The following is a 22,993-nucleotide window of genomic DNA, read 5'->3' on the forward strand; positions in this document are numbered from 1 at the left end:
AAAAACAGTCCTGAGGTTGATGAGCTATCTAGTGGGTTATGTTTCTATAGCAGTAAATTTGTGACAGTTGATGCCAGTCTGAAGGACAGTCATTGTGCTTAGGGCTAACGGTGTCTAATTACTTGTACGGTCTAAAAATCTTTTAAAATTGATCTAAGTAATCACGAGAAAATGTTTTCATGTCTTTTGAAGAGAGGAAAACATGTTTAACCCTTTCGCTGCCATAGCTATGGGCACCTGTGGTGTTTGTAGATTTTTTTTCTTTGAAAGAGAAACTGATCCTTTTTTATTTTTCTTACTGCAGTTCTACTGAGCTATGTTGTTGAGGTGCGCGGGCACATACAAGCACACACCTATGAGCTTGATAGTCTGAATTGTTTTATAATAATGATGATTAAAAAAATTATGATGATGATGCCTGTTGCTTAACCCATGTGCTGATATATTCATCATACATGTCAGCTCATTTGGGAAGAGAAGGCAGGAGGGACGAAGCAGCGCCAGCACGCACTACGGAGGACTTGTTCGGTTCCACGTCAGAAAGCGACACCTCGACCTTTCATGGCTTTGACGAGGACGATGCAGAAGAGCCTCTCTCGAGCCGAGGAGGTGGCTGTGGTGGCAGCTCTCCCTCTTCAGACAAAAAGGGCGGCTGCTAAAATAACTAAAAAGACACACAAACTCTGAGCGATTTGCTGTCCTTTTTACTACTAGGATTATTATTACCTTTTTTTTTTTTTTTTTAATTTTAGGTCCTTGGGTTTTGGGGTTTTTTTTGTTGTTATTTTTGTTGTTGTTTTTCCTGTGGGGTGTACACTGAAAGCACAAGCGTTTAAAGCTCTTGACAACTACTTTGAAGAGACAGAAGGTTTTGATTTTCCTGTTATTTTTTTTGATTTAATTTGTTTTTCTCCCACCTCCCCCCCTTCTCTTTCTCTCTGGAAACGTAAAAGGTGGATTTAATATTTTTTTTAATAGTGAGCAGAGTTGATTTTCTTGTCTTTTAATATATATATATCGGCAAACCATGAAAAATACAGATGGGTTGGAGAGCAGGAAGCAAACCCAAATAGGTTTTTTTAATTATTATTATTTATATATTCTATATATTATTAGAAAAACTACTTTTTAAATAAAAATAGAAAAAAAAAAACAAACAAAAAAGGAATGGATGTCTACTTGATAATAAAACTGTTTCTAGAGAACCACTGTGGGTGGACTCTATCGGAGGACAAGGAAACCCTTGATGTGATGGCTTCTGCATTTTGACATTTTGCACTTACTGTAGCATGTGGAGTTTGGCTCTTCTTGTACACCTGCTACGCTTGTCTTTAACAGCCTGAAAATACAAGCAGAACCATTGAAGACCATGACCTTGGGGAACATGTTTCCATCCCTCCTTTGGACACCTTTACACTCAATAGATCTCTTCCTCCCTGCACCCCTTCATGTCTTCCTCACTCCGTTCTACTTTTTTTTCTTTTCCTTCACCTTTCACTTCATGGACAGCAATTTCCAAGCATAGGGATGGAATATGAATGGCAAGTCGTAGACGTCAAAGACAAAACAGACAGAGGAGCAGAATCATGGAAGAAATTATATGGAAAAATACCTCACCTGTACTTTTCTTTCCATTTTTAAATTTTAATTCACAGCATTTTTTCCTGTGCCGCCCAGTTTTTTCTCTCTGTAGTGTCTTGTGAGACACTTTGTTTGCTTTTCAATAGCTTCTCTTGAAATAAACCAAAGCAATACTCATTAAAGTTCCAAGGGCAATGGAGAAGAGAGTGACTCCCTTCCCAGCGACTTTCCCAGAAAGGAGGAAACATGCAGCAGGATTTGAAAGGTATGTCCGAGCTGAAATGTCTTTCACTCAATTGTGAAATCTGTGCCCTGGATTTTCAACAGACCCTTGACTGAGCTTTGTTGTAGGAGTAAATCCTGTGGATTAAATTGTGTTATAAGTATGCGCCACATTAATGCCCTGGTGAAGCTAATGGAAGTTCTGTGGGAGCAGGATCCAGCCTCCTGTACAGTCAGAAGTGATTCGAAAGGAGTCAGTGTGTAGGTTACGCTGTGCTGTCCTAAGGCAGGCAAAAATCGCCCTGGAGCAGGGGCAAGATTAGCTTCTAAGGATATATTTTTACTGATGTGTGTAATGCCAAACAGGGTGAAATCATGGCCTTATTTAAATCAGAGGCAAAATAGACATTTACATGGGCAGTGCCTAATCTTTAAACTGGAGGTGTGTGCTTTTGATACCAGAATAAAAATTTCAGCCTTGCAATGAATATATATTGTTCTAGTGCATGAATGAAGCCTATCCAAACGGATTCCATTTCTCCTGTTTCTTTTGCTGGGGTAGCACAATACTGTCTGTGAGAGCTCTTTCAACTTCCCCCCCTACTCCCCCCAACCTTAAAAGAAAGAGAAAGGATCCAGTCTCTATTTTTTTTTTATAAGCGAACACTTAGACATGGAATAAGCAGTGGCCAGATTCTGCTTTTAGGTACATGGGTGTAAATCCAGAACACATGTTACTGATGTCTAGATTACATTAATAACCTGCCTTCAGAATGGTGTTACAAAATCTTAGGAAATACCTCAGTGTGTTTATACACCAGGACAGTGCATGCCAGAGCCATGCACACCTGCCAGGAGAAAGCCTTGTTTAAGCTTTCCCCATATTGATAATCCTTTTCTGTTGCTATTTTGTTCCTGCTGGTGTATTATAACTGATCCAGTGTCAAATCAATGATATTTTGACTTGGTGCTGTGAATGAGAAGTGTATTTTAACTGCTAAAAACATTCATTCCTTCCACAACCAGTCTTTTTTTCTCTGAAGGAACACAAGATAAATTTATAATATTTTGCCACTCTCCCGTATTTACTAAAAGTTCAAACTTCAGGTGGTTCCCAGGGGTGAGGCACAGGCATACAGGTGTCTGCTTTTCCAAAATTCCTGAAAGAGTTAGGACTTAGTTTGCATACCTGTATCATTATAAATATATGTATATATGGGGGTGTGTGTAGGTAAACATATATCAGAAATGTATGGACACAGACACATGCACACATATAGGTAATGCAGACATTAAAATAAAGAGCAATGAAAGTCAAGATGGAAGACACTTCCCAACCAAGAATGGGTGGAACCAGCCCTCGTGTGAGGCACTGTGGGCTCACTTGTTCCATACTCACCTTACTGTAACCAAAGAGTAATATCAGTAAAAAGTCCAGTGGATTTGGTCTAAATTTACACTAATGTAACTGAGAGCAGAATCTGATTCACAAGTAGAGTTATTCCCAGGTCGCAAAGAAATACCACAAACCTGAAATGTTATAGAATTTAAAAAATGAAGTTCAAATCGATTCCTTCTGCTACTCCTGCCCTTCAACCCCTGCGCTTACATTTGCAATATTAGTTTTATATTCTCTTCCTTATAAAAAAAATTTTTTTTCTTTCTCTTGCTACTCTTTGACGTACCCATGTGAAACCGGGAAAATAGAAAAGGAGCAAGTACCTAGAAATGTGCTAAATCCACAGTAAACAAACAACATGAATTCTTGCATCCATCTTGCATCTACTTCTTGCATCCATGTAGCAGTCATGCCAGACAGATTAGAAGGTTAAGAAAAGAGTTTGAATTTTACCCAGTGTTCATCAAAATTCAATCAGAGTATGCTTTGACAGGGAAAGGCTCACAGGAGTAGTGGAGACCCGAATGATCAAGGACTTGAAGAGAGTTCAGTTTTGCATTTTTCTACCTTGTTCTGCCTGAGAGGTGTACGCTTGACACCCCTGGAACCAGCCAGCTGCACCTGGCTGCTGCTGCAGGGAGGGCAGCACAGAGCTCAGAGTTTACCAAGCGCCGTCTTTACCCAGCCTCTTGCGCGCTGTTGCAGCCCATCCCGAGCTCCGTGCTGCTGTGCTGACTAGAGTCCTTGCAGCACCTGAGCTAGCTAGCTGAAACCTACCCAGGTACGTCTTTCTGAAGAACTCCACTCACCGCATCAACTGCAGAATAGGCATACTCTAAATATAATTTTTTCCAAGTGGAGTACTTACCATTGTCTTTTGCGAACCGTGCCTAACACATTCTGGGCTCTTCTGGAATACAAACAATCATCAGATGCCCATAATTCATTAAGTCTTGATTTAGCTTCACAAATGCAGTTACTCTAACAATGCATACCGTCTTAATCCTTTCGCAACCTAACCACCCATCTTTCTGACAACCGAGTAGCGCAGTACCCTCAGAAAGAAGCCACAACAGCTCACAGAGTGCATAAAAATTGCCAGCTGATGTTTATTACAGCTAGCATAGAAAAATACCTGTCACTGTTATTTACATCATTAATGTGTATATGGACTCTCACTGGTTCAATCTAGTCCTGAGAGAGGAAGGAAGGTAAAATAAATTCATCCTTAGGGAAAGCAAAGTAGTCCTTGGATTCCTCAGGATGTCTTCTTAGACTGAGATAACCAACATGAGTTTAGTCCAGCAGGCTGAGCAGTGTGGTACTGACCGTAGGAAGGCATCAATCATAGGGAGGAAATGAAGATGTAGAGATGGAAGCTAAAAGTGCTTGTTTAAGCTACGTTGTAAAGTAATGTTAACGGTGAATATTGAATTAAGTGTTGATATGGAAATGAAATATTCTCAGGGCAGGTACTGCTGGAGTGAAGGCTGGGAACAGGGAGAGAAGGTTGGTAGCTCATAAGTTAAAGATGAAAGCAAAGCAAAGGAGCTGCTACATGGGACCCTCTCGGATGGATGAGCGGAAGACGACAATGTTAATGAGGCAGGAGACTTCATAAGTGCACAAAAAAAAAAAAAAAAAAAAAAAGGAGCCTGACACTAGCACAGCCAGGTCAGAAACAAGGGAACTGTATCTTCAAAGACACCTAAGTCCCAAACCAAACTAGGAAGGCATAAAGAGAGTTTTCAATGTGAATTCCGGGTTGTACCTAAAAAATACAGTTATCTTAAAAATCAGAAAGGAATGTGATGCTCTGTATTCCCCAGAGATTTCAGCAGTTCAATGAGACCTGCTGTTCTGAGCTTCATAAGAAGATCTTTGAAAGCACAGTCCTTCAACTAATCACAAGCCTGACTCTTCCAGTCCTCCTCCAAAGGTGTCCTTCTTATTAGAGGAAGGTTAGCACAAGGCTGTCCAAAGATTCTCCTCAAACATATGCTCCCACACAAACCATGTACCAAATAAGACAGATGCGATGTGAAATGTGAATAAAGGGATGTTTCATTTCAGGCCCTAAATTCAAACTTTTCAGTGTTTAATCATGTGAGCTGTCTCCTCAGGCACCTTTCTACTGCTCCGTACTAAAGGATCTTAGAAAAGAAACATCATTTCTTGAGCCATCCTCTGCAAACTCTGATTCACAGAGGGGAGAAATAAGGAAGTGACGTGCTGCTTGTGCAGCTGATTAGTGGGAAGAAAGGCTACGCAGAGTGTGCACTGATCCTCAGCATGTTCCCTTTTGTGGCTCTTCATTAGTTGACATTTTAGCAGGGACAGATATCAGACCTTGCATGAAAACAGTTTAAAATTTTAAGCATGATAATATATATCGAGAAATTTTAAGAAAATATGAGATTCTGGCATATCAGTTAAAAACTGAAAGGAGACCGTCAGGCATGTGGCAGAACAGGGCTGGAACTGAAATCTGTTTTGCTTCATTTTGCATCTCTTTCCTCCACCCAGGCACCCCCCAGTTTTGTGGGTTGGATATTTGTTTCTTGTATATGTAATGGTGCTTGGAATAGCATTGTACATACGTGGTAAGGTCATAAATGATGAGCCTGGGCTGCTGAAACAAGGTCCAGAGAGAACTTTGCCACTGGCTTTGGAAGGATTAGCACTGGGCTTTCTTAGCTGTTGCTTTATTGAATGAAACCTCAATGTTAATACGCTTGCTAGTATGGTGTAGACAAGCTCCAAGATGGCCATTTGTTTCAGCAGAATGTGTTATTAGAATCCCCTCCCCGCATTGTTTTGCCTTTGAGCTTTTACATTAGTTATTCATTTTGAGTTCCAGTTTGCCATTTTACTGACCTCAGCTTAGGCTCTTGATTGAAGACAGAGACTCAGTTTGCTGCCTGAGAGTCGCTGAGTCCGGACTGTGCCGGGGCACCGCTGCGTTCTCTCCTGCCTGCTTTGCCTTTCTTTGGTTAATTCTTGCAATGATATTTTGAGATGGGCCCTAAAATTATAATTCAAAAACCATCAAACTATGGAGCTTTCAAAGCCTGGCTCCTCATGCAATTTGCCTCTTCCCCGTGGCAAGCAGTTTTACTGAATCAATTCCTCAAGCAAACATTGTACTGACCCCACTGGGAGTCGTCTTAATATAAAAAATGCGAAATCTGCCCAGTGTGTTTTGTGCTGCAACATATGTAGATGTTTCCAATAAACACCCATTTCATATTCTCCGTGATTTTTTCTTATTTATTTAAAATTTGTAGCTATGAGTGTATGTAAAATATGAGACACATGCATGTGTTCATGCTGCATGGGGTTTTTTTGACAAACCCTCACAGTACAGGAATGTGGCCAGGCTGAATTTTTGCTGCTGAGCCATTACAATAAACCCTACCAATCTCTCTTCTCTTTGCCAGATATCTACCAGGGTTGAAAAAACCCCAACTTGTATAAATACCATAGAATACTGAAATTGAGTTGGAACTATTTTCATGTCCCTGTCTGTATTTCCAGGAGTGTTAAGTTGCCAATTTCAGAGAAGACAAGTTGTAGTAACGTTTAGAAAAAACCCCAGCTATTGCGATTTCAAGTTCTGATACCCCTGTTAAGGGGACGCTGCCAGTTCATATCTTTGAGTTATCCTTTTGGTCACTGGCATCTCCTAGGATTTTGGACCTTCGAGTCATCCAGAACTGATATGAGAGGTGTGGGGAAGACATAGGGGGAGTCACTTGCATTTTGTGGAAATAAAGAGATGATTTTATTGGCTATCTAATACTGCTCAGGAGCTCAGCAGTGTGCACCTTAGTCCATTCATGGATTAAAGGCAATGCAAAATGCAGTCTTTCACTAATTTCCAGAAGTTATCACATTGCTGCCACCCTATGCGTATCGTTCAGACTTCTAAAAATGTCTTTTGTGCAGCGCTGCCTACATCTGTGGCTCTGTACAAATAATTAGTAATATAGCAATGTAATCAGAGCAGGATTTCATAAGCTAAGGTCTTTACCTCTAGTGAAGAGACAGCTCTCTAAGCTGAAAGATGAAGGTTATTTAATGATGTTCACAGTAAGGAAGATTGACAACGTTCGGTGCCTTTCTTTTGGATATGCTCCTTCATATCCCATTTGTTTGCTTTGTGTTTACTTACGGCTCCCAGGGTCAGTTGAAACTGAGTCTGTGGAGCTATATTTTCAAAGAACTAGAATGCAAACAGTCTTGGAAGGTTGGTTTGTGCTGCTTCTGGGTTTTTTGTGGGGTTTTTTTTGTTTTTTTTTTTTTTTTCTGAACGCTTGCTTTTGTTGTCTGAGTTTGTTTAGTTTTACTTTGTATTGCCTTTCCTTCTGCAGTCAGCCCTGCCCTCATGGACTCCAGCATCCTTCAAGCAAGACATTTCAGAAGAAGGCTGAGAGAAGCCAGGATGCTTTGATATGTCTCCTCTCCTTGCCCTGACCCTTCCGTACCCGTGTTTCATCTGGCACAGGAGCCTGGACTGTGGGAAGTCGGCTGCCAACTGTTGAGAGAAGTTCTGGGGATGCCCTAAGCTGGTGCAATACAAAGAAGTTTTTTAAAGTCTTGATTTCACTTTCTTTTAAGCGTGTGTATAAACCCAGGTCAAACTGGAATTGATCTACAGTAGAACTGACTGAAAAACAAACAAACTGAAAAAAGACTTAACTATTTTATTTATTTCGATATTTAAGAGAGAAAAGAAGTGCTGCAGTTGCACAGTATTTTTGTTTGAAATACATTTTACTTCAAATTTTAAATGCAATTTTGTGAAGACATGAAATTTTAAAAAGCACTTAATGTAAAATAAAGACTGAATATTTACTTTAAGGAAAAAACTTTTTTTAAATAATGAAAATAAAGATCAACTCTGCTCTCTCTCTTACTTTAAAGAAGCCATTCATACATGTGCTGGGTATCTTTGTTTTTTGCAAATTGGATGTGGTAAGTGAAGAATGTTCTGGTTTACTTTCTCCTTAATAACATTATCCTGTTAGATGCTTAGAACTTACTTTACTATACTGTGTTAGGCACAAATCTGAACAAAACCTATTGAAATAGCAAAGACCAGGCTCAGTGACTGGATTTTTTTGTTACCAGATTTTGTGTCCAGTTCAAAGGACTGTCTTCTCCCAGTAGGATTGATGTGTCTCTTCTGCACAGTAAAAGAGGTTTGCTCTTGAGCAACCCTGTGAAATACTTCTGCTGAAAGAAGGGTTTAAAAAAGGAAAACAACTCTGTTAATTTTAGTGTTATTTTTTTTGCTTTGGCAATTCCACAGCTGATTGTGAGTTGGTTGTAAGGGAAGTATCTAAATGTTCAAGTGCTCTTGGCATGGAACTTTCTGTTGGAGTCAAGGATGATGCCTTGTGTAGACACCTTGTGTGCTTCAGCCCTTTCTTAAGTGGTAGCGGACTTCGAAAAGCGTACAGGTGCACCCGCATGTCAGCAGTAAGCAACAGGGCTTGCTCAGCTTGAGAAGAATGTGAGTTCCCACAGCTACAATCCTAAATTGTCCTGTGAGGCAGCAGTGAGGAACCTTCACATCCTGAATTCTAAGTTGTTAGCCATCTTCTCAGTGAAATAAGGCGTTCTGCTTTGTCCAAGCACTGGAGGATTTTGTCGGCTGCCAAATCTGCTCACAGTGGGTAGTGCAGGACTGTTCACTGTTGTGTATGATGCAGCCTAGTAAGGATGCAGGATAGCCTTGTGTCCTAGGAGAAGGGTATTGGACTTGGCTCTGAGATTAGCTTCTCCTCTGTAACAGGGGTGCCAGATATACCTAGTGGTATAGAACCAGGGTATAGATAGAAAAAGTGGCTTTGTTAATGTGGCTTATGTTGGCTTTCGGAGTGAAAAAAGCTATGTCTACAAAAAATGCATCCTGACTAGGTGAAGCTGCCAGAGATTCTGGTCCTGCATTGTGTTTTTTGCACACCTAAAACTCAAACTCACCTCATTGAGAGTTTCCCATGTGTCAGTAGCAGCAGATGCTGTCCTCTTCTCCCTTCCCCTTCTCCCGCTCCTTCCCAGATTAAGACGTAGGGCCAAAAATAACCATGTAATATGTCTGGTAGACCTGAGTCCTGCTCCCACTAAGTTAAATGACAAAATTTATGTCCTAATCAGGCTCTTTAGCAGGATGGGGTTTTCATTTTGTTGCTTTCTAAATTTGCAGTGGTGAACTGCCCCTAGAGAAAAAAAGAAATCAAATTTTATTTCATCGAAATATAACAAGATGCACAACTGTAATGAAGATATGCAAACTGTAGGGTCTGTGTTCAGTTTGTGTAATATTCCTTCCAAATAAAAGTTCTGCTTCCAACACCCCTCCTGTATATTCCTCTGTAAATATTACTTTATCAAACCAATTCCACAAGGTCTTTTTTAGTGCAAATAATCTTCTTTTTAAAAGACATTGTTGAATAACGTACTTGTACATATACTTTTCTAAGCTCTCCATTGTTTATAATACTCTCTTTGAAGCTTAAAAATAAAACTTCCTCCTCTATTGATTTTGTTTCCCTTTTCCATTTTGTAAATTATGACTTTTGTCCCTGGATTTTGCTTTGTATTTCTTAATGAAGCCTGACATTAACCAAGAATTCTCTTCCTTTTTCTCTTTTACTTTCTCTTCTCCATTCATTGGACTACAGAAACTGGTCCTGTTGCTTGCTATAGTGCAGGTAGGCAGGAAATAAAATACTGCTTTTGTGTAGGACTCATTTTAAGAGTGTTTCCTACCATTTGGTGATAATAGAGGCTCTTCCTAAATGTGTTTGTATTTTAATAACTTTCTCCATGAGATTAATAGAGTTGCATTGAGTTAATTTAGATTCAAAGGTGGAGTCTAAATTAGATGAGAGCTTTTCATATAGATTTTAGTGACATTGCCTTAAAGAGTCCTGACCCTACCTACGCCACTTCTAATCCAGACGCTGTGGTTCCCTTTGCTGCATTTCACAGTGCGGGCATGAACCCTCCCTTTCCCCGCACACGCATCAGATGAGTAGTGTGGTTGTACAGGATGGAAAGAGAAAGAGGAAATACTGTTCCAGATTAGATGCCATCTTTTTAGGAAACTCTGTGTGTCCTCTTCCCTAATAGGCCTGCTGTCATTTTTACGAAGCTCTGTTGCTTTTCCTCTGCCTTCCCATCCATTTCTCTGCTACCAGCAGAGGCTATAGATGGCCTTTTTTACTTTGGCAGCTGCTTGCAAAAATAGCAGCCAAGGTGTAGTTTTTAAGAGATCTTCTAATGTGGGTACAGATCCTTTAGAGTAGTGAACTGTGTCCCCCCCAGCAGATTAAATGGCAAATAAATCCTGAAGAACACGTCAGAAATTAATCCAGCAGGCAGTGTAGGAATGGTACAGAACTGTACAGATGGGCTCCTACCTGCCTAATTTTTAACAGTTGTGTGTGACAGAGTGTGTGTCTTTGCAGCAGAGAATTAACTATTCTTGGTCTTCTTTTATAGCTTTTCCCTGTAAAGTTTTATTTTTCACATGTGTAATCTTAGTGTTGTGTTTCTTCACTCTTTCTTCAGGTGAATATGACTGGAAAACTTCACTGTTTGCCTTCAGACCTTACCTTTACCTGTGCAAGGCCTTTGGCCGATTCATTGGAGCAAGGAGGAAACCAAAAGGCAGTTTCAGCTACCTTTGCTGCCCTCCGTCACTGTGCCTCTTTGGAACCTGTTTGGGATCTGATAGAACAGCTTTTGGACTCCTTACTGGGTTGCTCCCAGCTGTTCTGTGGCTAAAAAGGTCTTTCCTTCCTTTTGGGCAGCGGGTGGCAGAGGCAGCTGAGGAGGTGGGGTAAGGTGCTAACTGTATTCCCGAGCCGTGCCGAGAAGGTGGCTGTGATATTCTCCTTAGGGCGCATATGGGGTGATAGGGTGGCTGGTTTAAAAGCCCCTCCTAGCAACTTCCAAATTCCTTTCTGTGATTTGCTCTCAGATATTCTTAAAATAATCTGAGTTGCGGGCCTACAAAACTACTTTTCCATAGGGATTTCATGGGGGACAAGTAATCTTTTCCTGCCCCAAAGCAGAGAGAGGAGGGAGGGTGTGTGATGACAGATCCTGAGCCCCTGGCCATCACTGCTTTTGTTGTTCTTCTCCTAGCTCCTCTTGAGCTTTCTGCTGTGCTGCATAGGACAGAGAGACCCAGACGGAGGTTGGTCTGAGGGCATAGCTGAATGCTGACAAATCAAAGAAAGGAATCTTGGAGAAAGGAAGGAAACTGCTTGTGGCATCAGTGCACTTTTCTTGTTCGATAGGTCATCTAACTCAGTTGTCATTTTCATTGTCCCCAGTGTGATGGATGCAGAGAGCAGAGCTAGACATTTCTGCTAAGGTAACCAGGAGTGAAAGTATATGTTGAAATTGGCCTTTATGGATGTCTGTCAACACCTTGTTCAGATGAATGGGATCCTTCCCACCACGGCAGAGCTATTGTTACATGCCGTCAGACTCCAGAGAACAATGCTGCATAAGTCTCATTACTTTGAACATATTTGTGCCTTTGTTGTTGTTGTTGTTGGGTTTGGGGTTTTTTTGTTTGGGTTTTTTTGGTGTTTTATTGCTGTTGTTGTTTTGTTTGGTTTTTAAGACACAGGCCTGGAAATAGAAATGTTCTAAAGGAAAGTTTTAATTTTGCAGAAAACAGAAGAAAATACCACTGTTCCCTAAGCCCCAGAGCAGATTTACGTTGGCATGCTGGCTAGGAAGGTATCTTATTTTCCTGTCTGGAGAAGGGTTCTTGCTGATGAGAGTCAGGTGTGGCAGGAGGAGGGAGCAAAAATGTCTGCCAGGATTGCAGCAGCTAATGGGCGCCCCCAAAGCCAGGCTTCCTGGGCTGAGACTGAGCTGAAGGCTGGCAAAACTGAGACCTGGAATCCTGAGTTCTCTGGGTGGGCTGAAAATGACATCGACTTCTTTGCTTTGACCTGAACTAGAATATTGCACTGGTTTAAGATTTATTCCAAACTTTTGCCTGGAATCAGGGAAAAAAAAATCTGGTTAAATTTGCATACTGGAGCTGTAAGCCCTACCTGTAATCAGCTCCATCAGCCCACAGATGATAAAAAAAACCCCCACCATAATGCTTTCTCTCTAAAACCAAGCTTTTAATGCGCATTAGCAATGACATAAACTTCTCTGTACCACTGCCCCATCCCTGGTGTTGAAGGTGGCTGAGTAGGACCTCAACTACATTGAAGCTGGGTGGTGGGCTGAAGCTCTTGGAACTACTGCTGCCTGCCTGAGAGAGGCAACTGCTCTGGGGAGCTCGCAGAGGGGTGCTCCTTCTTTGGGGTCCCAGCTGATGGATGGTACCTCTTGAGCAGGAACAGACATAGCCTCCCTTTAGTGTCTTATGACGAGTGGTTTTTTTCAGAGTGGAGTTTCATTTCTTGGTCCTGTTCATTTTCCATAACCAATTCTCAGTAAGACCTAGTTTATCTCTAGGTTTGCACAGCTGTAAAGAGTAATTTTTTGCCTGGACTGAAGCCTCTTCTCATCATGTTTCCTCAATCTTTGCTGTTAGTGTCCTGATGTCGGTGCCTTCATTGTGGACTGCAGGAAGAGAATGAATGTGACCAAATCTTTCAGATACAGCCTTCTTTTTTGAAACAGTTTAGAGATTTTAAATAATGCTGAAGAGAGTTTTGTCAAGTGTTGCTGAAGTCTTAGCTTACTAATTTGGATCTTTTTCATTAGCCAACAGCCATTAACTTCTTCATATGATGATATCAGCAGTCAGTATTGACACCAGCTGTCCAAGGTGAGAGGAGGTCATTGGATGGGAAATAGCTGAAAGCTGTGCTGTCACTAAAGGGACACTTTTATTTTAGTGTCAGATAGCCAGTGAGACATAGCTTTCAAGTTCCTGTAGCACTTTGTCTGGTAGAGTTTACATGGGGTGGTTTTAAGCCTACGTTTGAGAAATTAATTTTCCCCTGTTGGTTCAAATTGTAGTTGCTTCACATTGGTGCTCTGCTGGAAGTGGCTTAAATGTGTTAAACAACACTGAAGTCTTTCCAGCCCTTTCCTCAGGCTCAACAACTTGTTTTACAGTGCAGTGGATTCTGCAGCTGGATCTTGGCTCAGAAGTCTCGTTCATTGCGGGGATATCTGGGCCTGGGCTTAAAGAACAGGTCCCAGCTCTTCTCAGGTCTTTCCACACCTCCTGTGTCTCTGTCCATCAGCCTGGAGGCTTAGGAGAGTTTTTAACTATCCACGAACTGTCTCTGAGTTGAATTCTAATTGCTGTTGTAATCTTCAGACATGCAGATGATCCAGAGCCAAGTATTCCCTCACGTGGAGAAGAGGATCTTCCCTGGGTTAGGGACCTTCATTTCCCTTGCAAGGCCAGGTCAGCCTCTTCATTAATTAGCTCTCCAAGACTGTTTCCTCACTTCCATTAAGGGTGAGATTTTACAAGTACTTAGTGATCTGAAAGAAAAAAAAAAAAAAGAGGAGAAAAATTTTCCTAAGGACACCTGCACCCATTAGATTCCCCTGTGACTGTTTACATATTTATGGGTCTGCTGTTATGTGAAGAACTAGAGCCCATTAGGCTCACTGCAGCTATCATTGAGAATTGCCAAACATCTCTTGGGTGATGGGATGCCACCTAACAGTGAATGTCACAGGTGATGAACATCCTCAACAGCTGTTAAAGGTGAGAGGGAGTTGAGGTGCCAGGAACCTGGTCAGACCAGCCTGTAGGAGAGGACTTCCCAACCTCTTTGCCATTAACAGAACCACCGAGCAATGGTCCCACTAGCCAATGTAGCAGTGAGCTAAGAGCAGGGTCAGAAGACTCACAGATTCCTGTAATACCATGGAAGATCATTTTCTGGCAGTAAATACGATAATGTTCTACTTTTGTATAGGCTCTGTTAAGCAATTTCTCTGGTGCTGAAAAGGAGCAGGACTGGTGAACTGTTTAATGAGGGTCATTTGTGTCCACTGCTGTGGGTCTAGCTAATTTCTTGTTTAATCTGATGTGATAGCTGCTATGAAGTATCGGTTGTGTATGTCAAAGCAACGCTACTCACTTGTTACAGGTTAAAGAGTGGTCTGCACTTTGACTTGGCTAGTCTGGGGTGGAAGGTCTGGGGAGCTCTGAGAAAACAAATCGTGGATTTTAATCTGGTGTTTTTCCAGTGGAAAACAAACAAAAAAAAAATCCTACTCTTTTGGTGTCTCTGGTAGCATTTTGTTGGACAGTTACTCAAAAAGGCTGTTCAAGTAACTGAACTGAAAAACACCTGGTGAGGAGAAAAGATTTTGATTTGATTCGAAATGAAACGCGTTCTCTTTTTCTCAATGAAATGACCCTTTCCCTTCCTTTCCCACTGCCGAGTGTGCGCAGGCTTGAATGAAAGATTTTGTTTGTGAGTAATTTTTCCCTCCCTTCACAACAATTCCATCAAGCTCATTTTTGAAGCAAGGTACTGCTCCGAAATGAAAGTCTGACTTCTTGTTTGTGCAACCCTGGCACAAAATGTCTCACCCTTTCTGAAAAAACAGTTTCTGCCTCTGCCATCTGTTAACCCTTTCTCCCCTCCTGCTTGCTTTTGACTGAAACGACTTCATTCAAATTCCCTCCTTCAATCAGATGTTTAGATCACCCTGAAATTGCATTTTTTAGAGAGTAAACCGAGACATTTCACTCCCCCCTGCTGAGCGCGTACTGATGCTCTGCAGAGTGCGGTTACGGCTCTTACTTCCCTCTAGATATTGATGTTGCTGGGACTTTGATGGGGAAGTGAATCCTGTCTGCCTTATTGATGAAATCTGGATTGGCACTTTGAAATTCCCAACCAAACAGGGGGTTTAACTAACGGAGAAGGGGAAAAAAATCAGCAGACGATGGGATTTTTCCGGCTTCTGGCACTGCATTACAAACAATGGAGAGCGTGCATGGAGAGCACTGCCCATTCGGCAGCTGAAAGGGTTTCTTTAAATCAACGAGGGACTGAAGTAACTTGCTCCAAATTGGTTTTGTTTGTGTTTAGTTGAGTGAAGCAGTTCTACTTATGTCTGAATATACAATCACATCACCACAGTGTAAATTATGCTTGCGTGGGAAAGTCAGACCTCTTGCATTTACAGCGTGTTCGCATCGGTTATTAACCATTTACCCATCCTGTGCTGAATTTCTTTCCCTGGATGATACGTGGTTACCTCATGTAACAGCAGTGAGGTCACTGCCTATGCGATGGCATGGTGTCTTCTACGTAGTTAAGTTTATTTAATATTAAAATGATGACATTCAAATAATTTCTCTGGAGTTTGGCATTTGATTTGAAATTTCTGGAACTGTGCTGGCAGGAAATTAGTCGAGAGTCATTCCTTAATCTTTCTAGAAAGAAAGCTTGTCCAGAGATTAATAATACTCTCTCTTTTTTCCTTTCCTGTCCCCTAATTCGTCACCGTAAGCCCAGCCTACTCCATTTTCAGTTGGCAGTTACTTTTATGGGATGGCTGTGAAATCACCTTTGCGGTGCTCGACGAGGACCGCAGTGGTGCAGAGGGCCTGTCTTGATGCTCTCCAAACTGACTGGGTAAACATGGCCAGTTTTTAGCAAAGAGGTGCCCATGTCACGAAGCATTGCCTCCGTCGCGCTCTCCCGCCTAATCCCAGCGGAGAAGCCCCGGTCGGAGAGCCCTGGGGAAACGACATGTCCCATCCACTGCCGCCGCCAGCTCGGATTAGACACACTTTGTCAGGTCAGCATGGAAACGCTGGGGCCAGTCTCTTCGAGCGCTACCTCAATAACAGGGGTACGCTGGGCAGCGCTGGACATCCCTGCAGGCGTGCTGCTCTGTCTGTCTGTGTTAGCGGGGCAGCTTAACACTGGAATGGTTGGGGAAGGACCAGGTGTTTGAACAGCAGGCGTGGGTTCAAGCAGGTAGCAGAGTCCTTGCTCAGGTTAAAGGGAGGGGAGGAGGGGCAGAGCTGACACCTTGTTTTATGGGGGAGGTTTAACAAAGGTAACGCTCTCACGGAAGGCTATTCAGGCTGGCGTTTCCCTAGCATTTTAAATACCACCCCACTCCTCTCATTATAGCTGGGGATTTTGGCTCTCCCAGGGAGGAGGAGATGTTCTAAATGGGCTGCCAGGGAGGTGGATTTAATGCACTAGGAAGAACTGGCTTCACCAAGTTAAAAAGCAAAACAAAACCCAATCCTCCATTCCTATTTTTAGTGTTTATGACCAAGTATTTTTGCTTGGTTGCTCATTTTGAAAGGGTTTAGTGAGCCTGCCAGTTGATTGAAAGCTCTGTGGTGTGTGAGCTGGCCTGGCTGGGGAGCCTGCAGTGCATAGCGACGAGGTCGAAGCCGCGCCAGAGGTTTTTTTCCACTGCAGTTTGTTGAAGGGTAACGAAAATGTCCCCCGGGGCAAAGAGGATGTTGGCTTTCCAGGTTGTGGTGATTCATCTTGTCTGGATAAGCAGTCTTCCTCCCACTCCCGCATTTTCATCTTCATCTACCTCACTCCTACTTCACTGTGCAACCAAATGCAAAACCTGCCCCGCGTCGCGCAGGCGATATTGCTGGGGGGGTCTCACGCAGCCGACCCCCGCGAGGTGTACCTGCTGGGCAGCATTAGCATTCGGTGCCCGTCCTCCTGGCCAGTTCCCGCTCTATAAATGGGTTTATTCTCGTTATTAGGAGCTATGTCCCTGGCATATGGAGTCCGTGTGGTGCCTGCAGGCAGGTTTCCTTCCTGTTGGTGTTGGTAAGCAGCCCAAGTGCCTCCTGGCAATTAGCAGATCGTTACCCATAATGCGGCGCGCACAGCGATGCAGCCTGGTGGGTTTTCTGGAGGTCACTCTGACCTAATTCACCCCCAGGAATTGTACAGAGCTGGCATGACTTACCAGTGCATTAACAAGCTGATGCTTCAGTGCGAGGTTATTTGAGTGCTTCCACATTATTTTTCTTAGGCAAGAAATAGCCATTTTGTCTAGCGGCCAACAGTGGCTAATAGGGGTTGGTCCTGGAAGAGGAGGGAGCAGAGTGCTGGCTGGTTTTGAGATGGGACATTGTGGGCGGGTGGCATTTCCTTTGGCTTTAAGGTTGGGGGCCATTTCTGATCCCCCAGGTTGCAAATGCCCACTTTTCTTTGGTGTTATCTATCGCAGCATCTGCAGGGATCTGAGCAGCGTGTGTCCCACCTGTGCCGAATCCCCCCACTGCTCGGCCTCGGAGGGGAAGACAGAGCAGCAAGACTCTGCCCCAGATCTGCTGCAGCCCAGACTCCCAGACGATATGAAATTGAGGTGCAGATTTCAGCCCGTCCCAGGCAGTTTTGGAGGGGCAGGTGTGCCTGGCCAGGAGGGGACACCCACACAGCAGCAGGCACCCCAGCACAGGTCATCCTCTCTCTGGCAAACAGGAGCCCAGAGCAGAGGGTCTGGCTGCAGCATCACCAGCCTAACTCAGGGCGTTCTCCCAGGGCGGTGATTTGTATACGTCAAAGTTAATTGTCGGCAGTTCTTAGAGGTTTTTAAAATCTGTAACTTCCATTTTTCATTTCTCCCTGCTAAGATAAGTATGGTTGGACTGTGCACGCTGAGGAGGGAGGGCTATGCAGGGAAAGGCACGCACAAACCTATCGCAGTATAACTGTTCTAAAACATTTCTCAAGTAGTTTTCCTGTAAGACTTGTGGCATCTGCTGCCACGGGGATGGTCTGTGGGGAGAGAGTGATTTGACTGACAAGCCATTAGGATGCTCAGAATAACTCGCTCCTGGCTTCTCTCTCTGCGTGCTTTGGAGGTCACCCCCAAATCTCACCCAGCTCCTCCCGCCGCCCCCTGCCAGACAGAGTTACTCTGCCTCGTCTGCGGCGGATCTCTCTGGGTGCACGTGAGTCTGCGTATGCACAGATCCTTCATTTTGTTTATGCACGTGAGCAGCCTTTGAGCCAAGCTCTGCTCTCCGTGTACCCGCTGTAGCCCAGGCTCTTTGTCCTAGCTGATGCTCTTGATGCTTAAAATCGTTTCAGAGGAAATTATGCGGCGTTGCGGAGTCAAAGCTGGGAGCGAGTTGAGCTGGTGGGCAGACTTTCCTTAGGCAACAGAATTTTCCGGGGAGTGCCTCAAGATAAGGGGTGCTTTGGTAGGTGCTCGCTCCCCCACTGTGCCCTTTGGTGTTTGCATGGCTAAAGCAACAGAGGATAGTGCAGGAGAGTGAGCTGCAAGTGCCACCTTCCACACACCACCATTTTGTAACTTCCTTGAGATCTCTGGCGTTAATGGCTTTCAAACACAGGTCTGTCCTGCTTTCAGTTCCCGTTGACTGCAATTACACGTGCCTAACTGCAACTGAACCACTATCTTTTGCACAGGAGTTTTACTTGTCCCTTGGGTGAGCAATTAAAGTGGGCTCTCTTCTACCAGTGCCGAATATTCGAGCAATTGCTTGTAGTTTATGTCTCTTTTTTCCAGTGGAACTGGCAGTACTGAGAAGCAAACCACCACCTCCGGCGTGGAGCTGGCTGCCAGTCCCGGGTGCTAATGCAGTGGAGTGCCCCTTCCCTCTCTGCGGGCTCGGTTTAAGCTCTGTCCACGCTGGCCAGAAAGACTTTAGGGCCAGGAAATGAAATAATAGGAACTATAAGCTCTGCTACAGCTGAATGGTTTCAGAGCTCCATCAATTATTAAAGGCGTTAATTCTTCCACAATTACTGGCATATTGCGGCATATTAGATTAGAGGAAAGTTGGTCTCTGACCAAATCAGGCTGACCCATCTATTCACCAAGGCCCTTGAGCCCTTTCAGACTCACTTCTTGAGCCTCACTACTTCTGCTTCTCGAGTCCTTTTGGGACTCACCGTTGCAGAGTTGGCGGTGCTGGAACACAGTGCCTCTGACACTGCGAGAAACAGCCAGGTTTTTCTCATTGCCATCAGGACGTAGAAGTTCACGGCAGTAATATTTCCTCTCCTCCTTTTCTGACTAATAGTAACACAACCCAATGGTGCCCACAAGTGAGACTTCCTTTTTTGTTCGTTTGCTTTTCTGAAGAAGCTGGATTCAGCAGGGCTCTGTGCCGAAGGGGGTGAGACAAGAGCTCTTCGCCTGCAACCTCTGACACCCACTCCTGCCCGGGCCGCCGGAAAAGCTCTTATATTTTTCTGTAATGAAATACTCCTGCTTCCCTGTGTCACAGAGTTACTGTGGCAGGTGGTGCCTTGGATCCGCACCCCACAAACACTTTGGAAGGCTGCTGAGTACCTCCAGTTGAGCAGGCAGGCATACGTCTCTGCATCGTAACGCCTCGACATTGCAAGATGGGAAGGGCTGGGAAAATGCCAAGAGCTCCCCATCCTCATCCCTTCGAAGCGTTTGGTCTTTTTCTGGGAGTTGCAGCTCCCAGAGCCCCAGGATTCTGGCAGAGCCAAGCCTTACGTGTGCTTGGATGGTGTGGGTTTTTAAGGGCCCTTTCTAATCCATCTGTTGTTGACACTACATATCAGTAAGCATGCCTTCTTAGACAAATGAGGGCTAAATTTTTATATCATAACCATAAAATGATATCCCTTATTAGAATTACAGCTTACTTTCCCCTTCTTTTGTACAAATAATGGTAATAATTCTGACTAATCATGGCAGTGGTCACAGCAATCCTTAATCTTAGCAGGAGGAAATTTTGCAGTTACTTCGCATGTAAAACTTTTATTATTTGGATGGGGTTCCTGTGACATAGGTCATTATATGAGTAATATGTATTTTAAGACCTGAATAGTTTATGGAATAAATTCTGATGCAGTATAGCCAGGAGGCCTGTGGGTTTTCATTATGCTATTGATTAAAAAGCCTACCACTAAAACAGTGAAGATAAGGGAAAGAATTGGAAACTGGATGAAAATTCCTTTTACTCCATATAAATAATTTCACATTTGTTTTAAAAAAGGAGTCTTTGCTTATTTTTTTTCCTTCAACATAATCTCTGCCTTTGTTTGAAAAAGGTTATTGATTGGATTGTTAACTTAAATAGTCTGTGGCGGGTGTGACAGAGCACATGGCTGCAATTAATCTTGCGATGCAGAATCCATTATTGAAGAAGCACTAATGAGCCGTTCTAAGGCCTTCACTGGTCACAGAGCGCCTGGGAGCAGCAGATTGCTCCTGCCCTTTAATGTCAGTTTTGGTCTTTAGTGTTATAAAGCCACTGTAAGCAGAAGAGATTTTTCAGAATTATTTTTTTTCTTTTTTTTAAGGGTGTTTATGTTAAAATTCTCCTTACTGCCATCGTGCAATTGCACCGGGTGCGGGAGTCAAGAAATGGTCTCTGAATGTGCTCGTCCCCCACTCCTCCGGCCAGATGTCTGGTGGACGTAGTGTACAATTAAAGCCAGTGGCATGTGAAACATGGGTGTCACTATAAAATATGGTCTCAGTCGCAGAGTGCAGATCCAGAGGAGAGTTTTGACAAAGATGAGGGAGCTTTCAGGCCTGATCTATACTTTAAAATATTGCTTTAAGACAAAGGGATGAGCTGTTGGAAACCTTCTCACCGCAAGTTTTATTGTCTATGTTGTTTATAGCTATTGCAGCGTAGCAAAAGTTTAGGTAGAGAATAGTTATGGTAGATTAGAAACTGTCGATGTTAACGTATCACCTTCTCCTTCAACAGAACTGCTCCCGGGGTGTGTTTTAGAGGTCTGTCTATTGACTTTGGTGACACCATAAATATGTGTTACTTCTTCCCCGTTAGATCTGCGGAGCTGATACAGACATGTGAGAGTGATCCAGGGTTTGCCAGGGCTGAGCCACCACCTGAATTATTAACTGAGTTCCAGCTGCAGACTCTTTGCTGCACACCTTCGCCACAGCAAATGCCATTTATCACAAGATTGGCGAAATAAGGCTATTTCTTCAACTTGACTGCATAACTGAGGAAATTAAGCCAGAATGACCTTTCCAGCTCTCTGGCTCATGCGTTACCACAGTGTCTGTAACTTGAACCACATTTTGGATTGCTCTTTGTGTAAAGCAAAATTGTTTGTGAGCTGAACTAGCCTTTTAAAAAAAACCCCAAACTAACCTTTTTTTTTAAAAAAAAATAGCCTTTTTTAAAAAAAAAAAGGGGGGGGGGGTTTGAATCTACCTATAGTACTCTGCCATATGCAGCTACAGGGCTTTGTCTTCAGGTATTCTGCCACAGAGGGAATGCCAAGAAGTGCCGTGGTATGGAGCAGGGATGGTGTTCACTAACACCGCTCCAGGAAGTCTTGGATATGTGAATTTTCCCATAGGTCATGAAAAACACTGGGTTTTGAACCAAAGTAGTGGGAAAATAGAGAGATTGTGAAGAAGGAGAGCAGGGAAGGCAGGGGAAAAAAACTTTTAATGTTTTGAGTATCTACTGACGTGCTTGCCGTACGCTACAGTGCCTGATCATGCTGCTGGCATCAGTAAAAATAGTCTTTCCAACAACATTAGGTTGGGGTCATGGTACACATGTTTAATGTGCACATTGTTTAATGTGAAAGACAATCTGACTTTGAGGCTGAAGAAAGACATGTCCAGGAGATATTCTTTTTCCCTTAGACACGCCGTAAGCCCTGGGCTAACAGAGGGCAATCTGCGGCTGCGCAGACATGACTGTGGGCGTTTGTTGGACTCTTTTGTAGTCACAGCATTTGGAGAGAGAGCCCAATGGAGCAAATAAATCGGTATATTTTTGCAAAATATTTCTGCATTGGCACTAAAAAGAAGCCACCATGGCCCTCACTCCACTATTAACATTTTCTAAGTGATCCTCAGCCCACAAGAGCCCATTTCTTTTAGGCTTGTTGTGAGTGTGGTTCTTAAGAAGGGCTCTGCAAAATAGGATGGATCACTTCAAGGATGAGGCACCATCGATACGAGATGCGGCACAGAAAACCTGCAGAGGTATTTTTGAGGCAAATGAGGAACGAGACAGTCAAGACTGATAGCTGGAGGAGGGCAGGAATGGCTACGAAGGGACAGAGACAAAGTAGTGAACAGAACCTGACCTTCATGTCGTTTGAGAAAGGGAGAGTGTCTAGCTGGAGCCTCTGCAATGAGCAATGTGTGTACGCAGGCAAGTGAGCACGTGAATGTGTGTATGCATTTAGCTGTGATTTATTTCTGTAAGTTTGATTCCATTCCTTCTGTTTCTTTTCAAATGTGACTGAAGCTATTTAACTCTCTGATTAACTCACCTCCCTGTATGAGTTGTTTTCTGTGATGTATTCCAGCACTGTACGACCTTTCTGGAAGCTGCCTTGCTGCTGTTGGGATGAATTCCTCCCTGATGTGTAGTGTGGCACATTTGTTCTATTTACTGGTGGTGGAATGAGGTTCTGCATTTGCTGTAAATCAGATCTGCAGGAACATTTCAGTGTCATGTCAGGTTCTGCTAGTTTGGTAGTATCAGAAATTATATGAGGTCCTCTCGGCAACAAAAAAGGTATCATGTCACAAAATCTCCTGGATAGTTGCAGTTGCAAGGTCCCCAGAACTTTAGTTTTGCCTTGGTCCACTGTAAATCTCAGTAAAACCTGACTCTTGTTTTGTGCTGACATTTCAAGGGCTCCAAAACACAGCGATCTTCTTGGCCTTTCTGTGCTCATCGGTACTGTCAAAACATTTCTTTATTCAAAGGCTTGAGTGATACGAACAATGTCATTGATCACTCCTTCCTTAAATATCTCCTTTATTGTCTATTCAATTTCCTTAATAACTTACGTCCACACATTTCTT

At 43.2% G+C, this 22,993-nt stretch overlaps 1 protein-coding gene across 6 annotated transcripts in view; it reads left to right on the forward strand.

The window, feature by feature from the left end:
* The window catches only part of DPF3 (double PHD fingers 3), a 167,264-nt gene that overhangs the window by 138,540 nt on the left and 5,731 nt on the right, over window positions 1-22,993 (forward strand). For 2 of the 6 annotated variants that reach the window (XR_008577370.1, XR_008577372.1), the window contains 2 exons: window positions 463-1,846; window positions 7,576-9,725. The exons of 2 other annotated variants lie outside the window; for them this stretch is intronic. Coding sequence is in view for 1 of the 4 variants with exons in the window: in XM_054827529.1 (XP_054683504.1) it covers window positions 7,576-7,655 (80 nt within the window). In the remaining 3 variants the exon portion in view is untranslated. Of the gene's footprint in view, window positions 1-462; window positions 1,847-7,575; window positions 9,726-22,993 lie in introns of those variants that run through there. 2 more of the 6 variants (XR_008577371.1, XM_054827529.1) reach the window with 2 other exon arrangements.

The sequence above is a fragment of the Grus americana genome, chromosome 5 (assembly GCF_028858705.1).
Source record: "Grus americana isolate bGruAme1 chromosome 5, bGruAme1.mat, whole genome shotgun sequence".
Lineage (NCBI taxonomy): Eukaryota > Metazoa > Chordata > Aves > Gruiformes > Gruidae > Grus > Grus americana.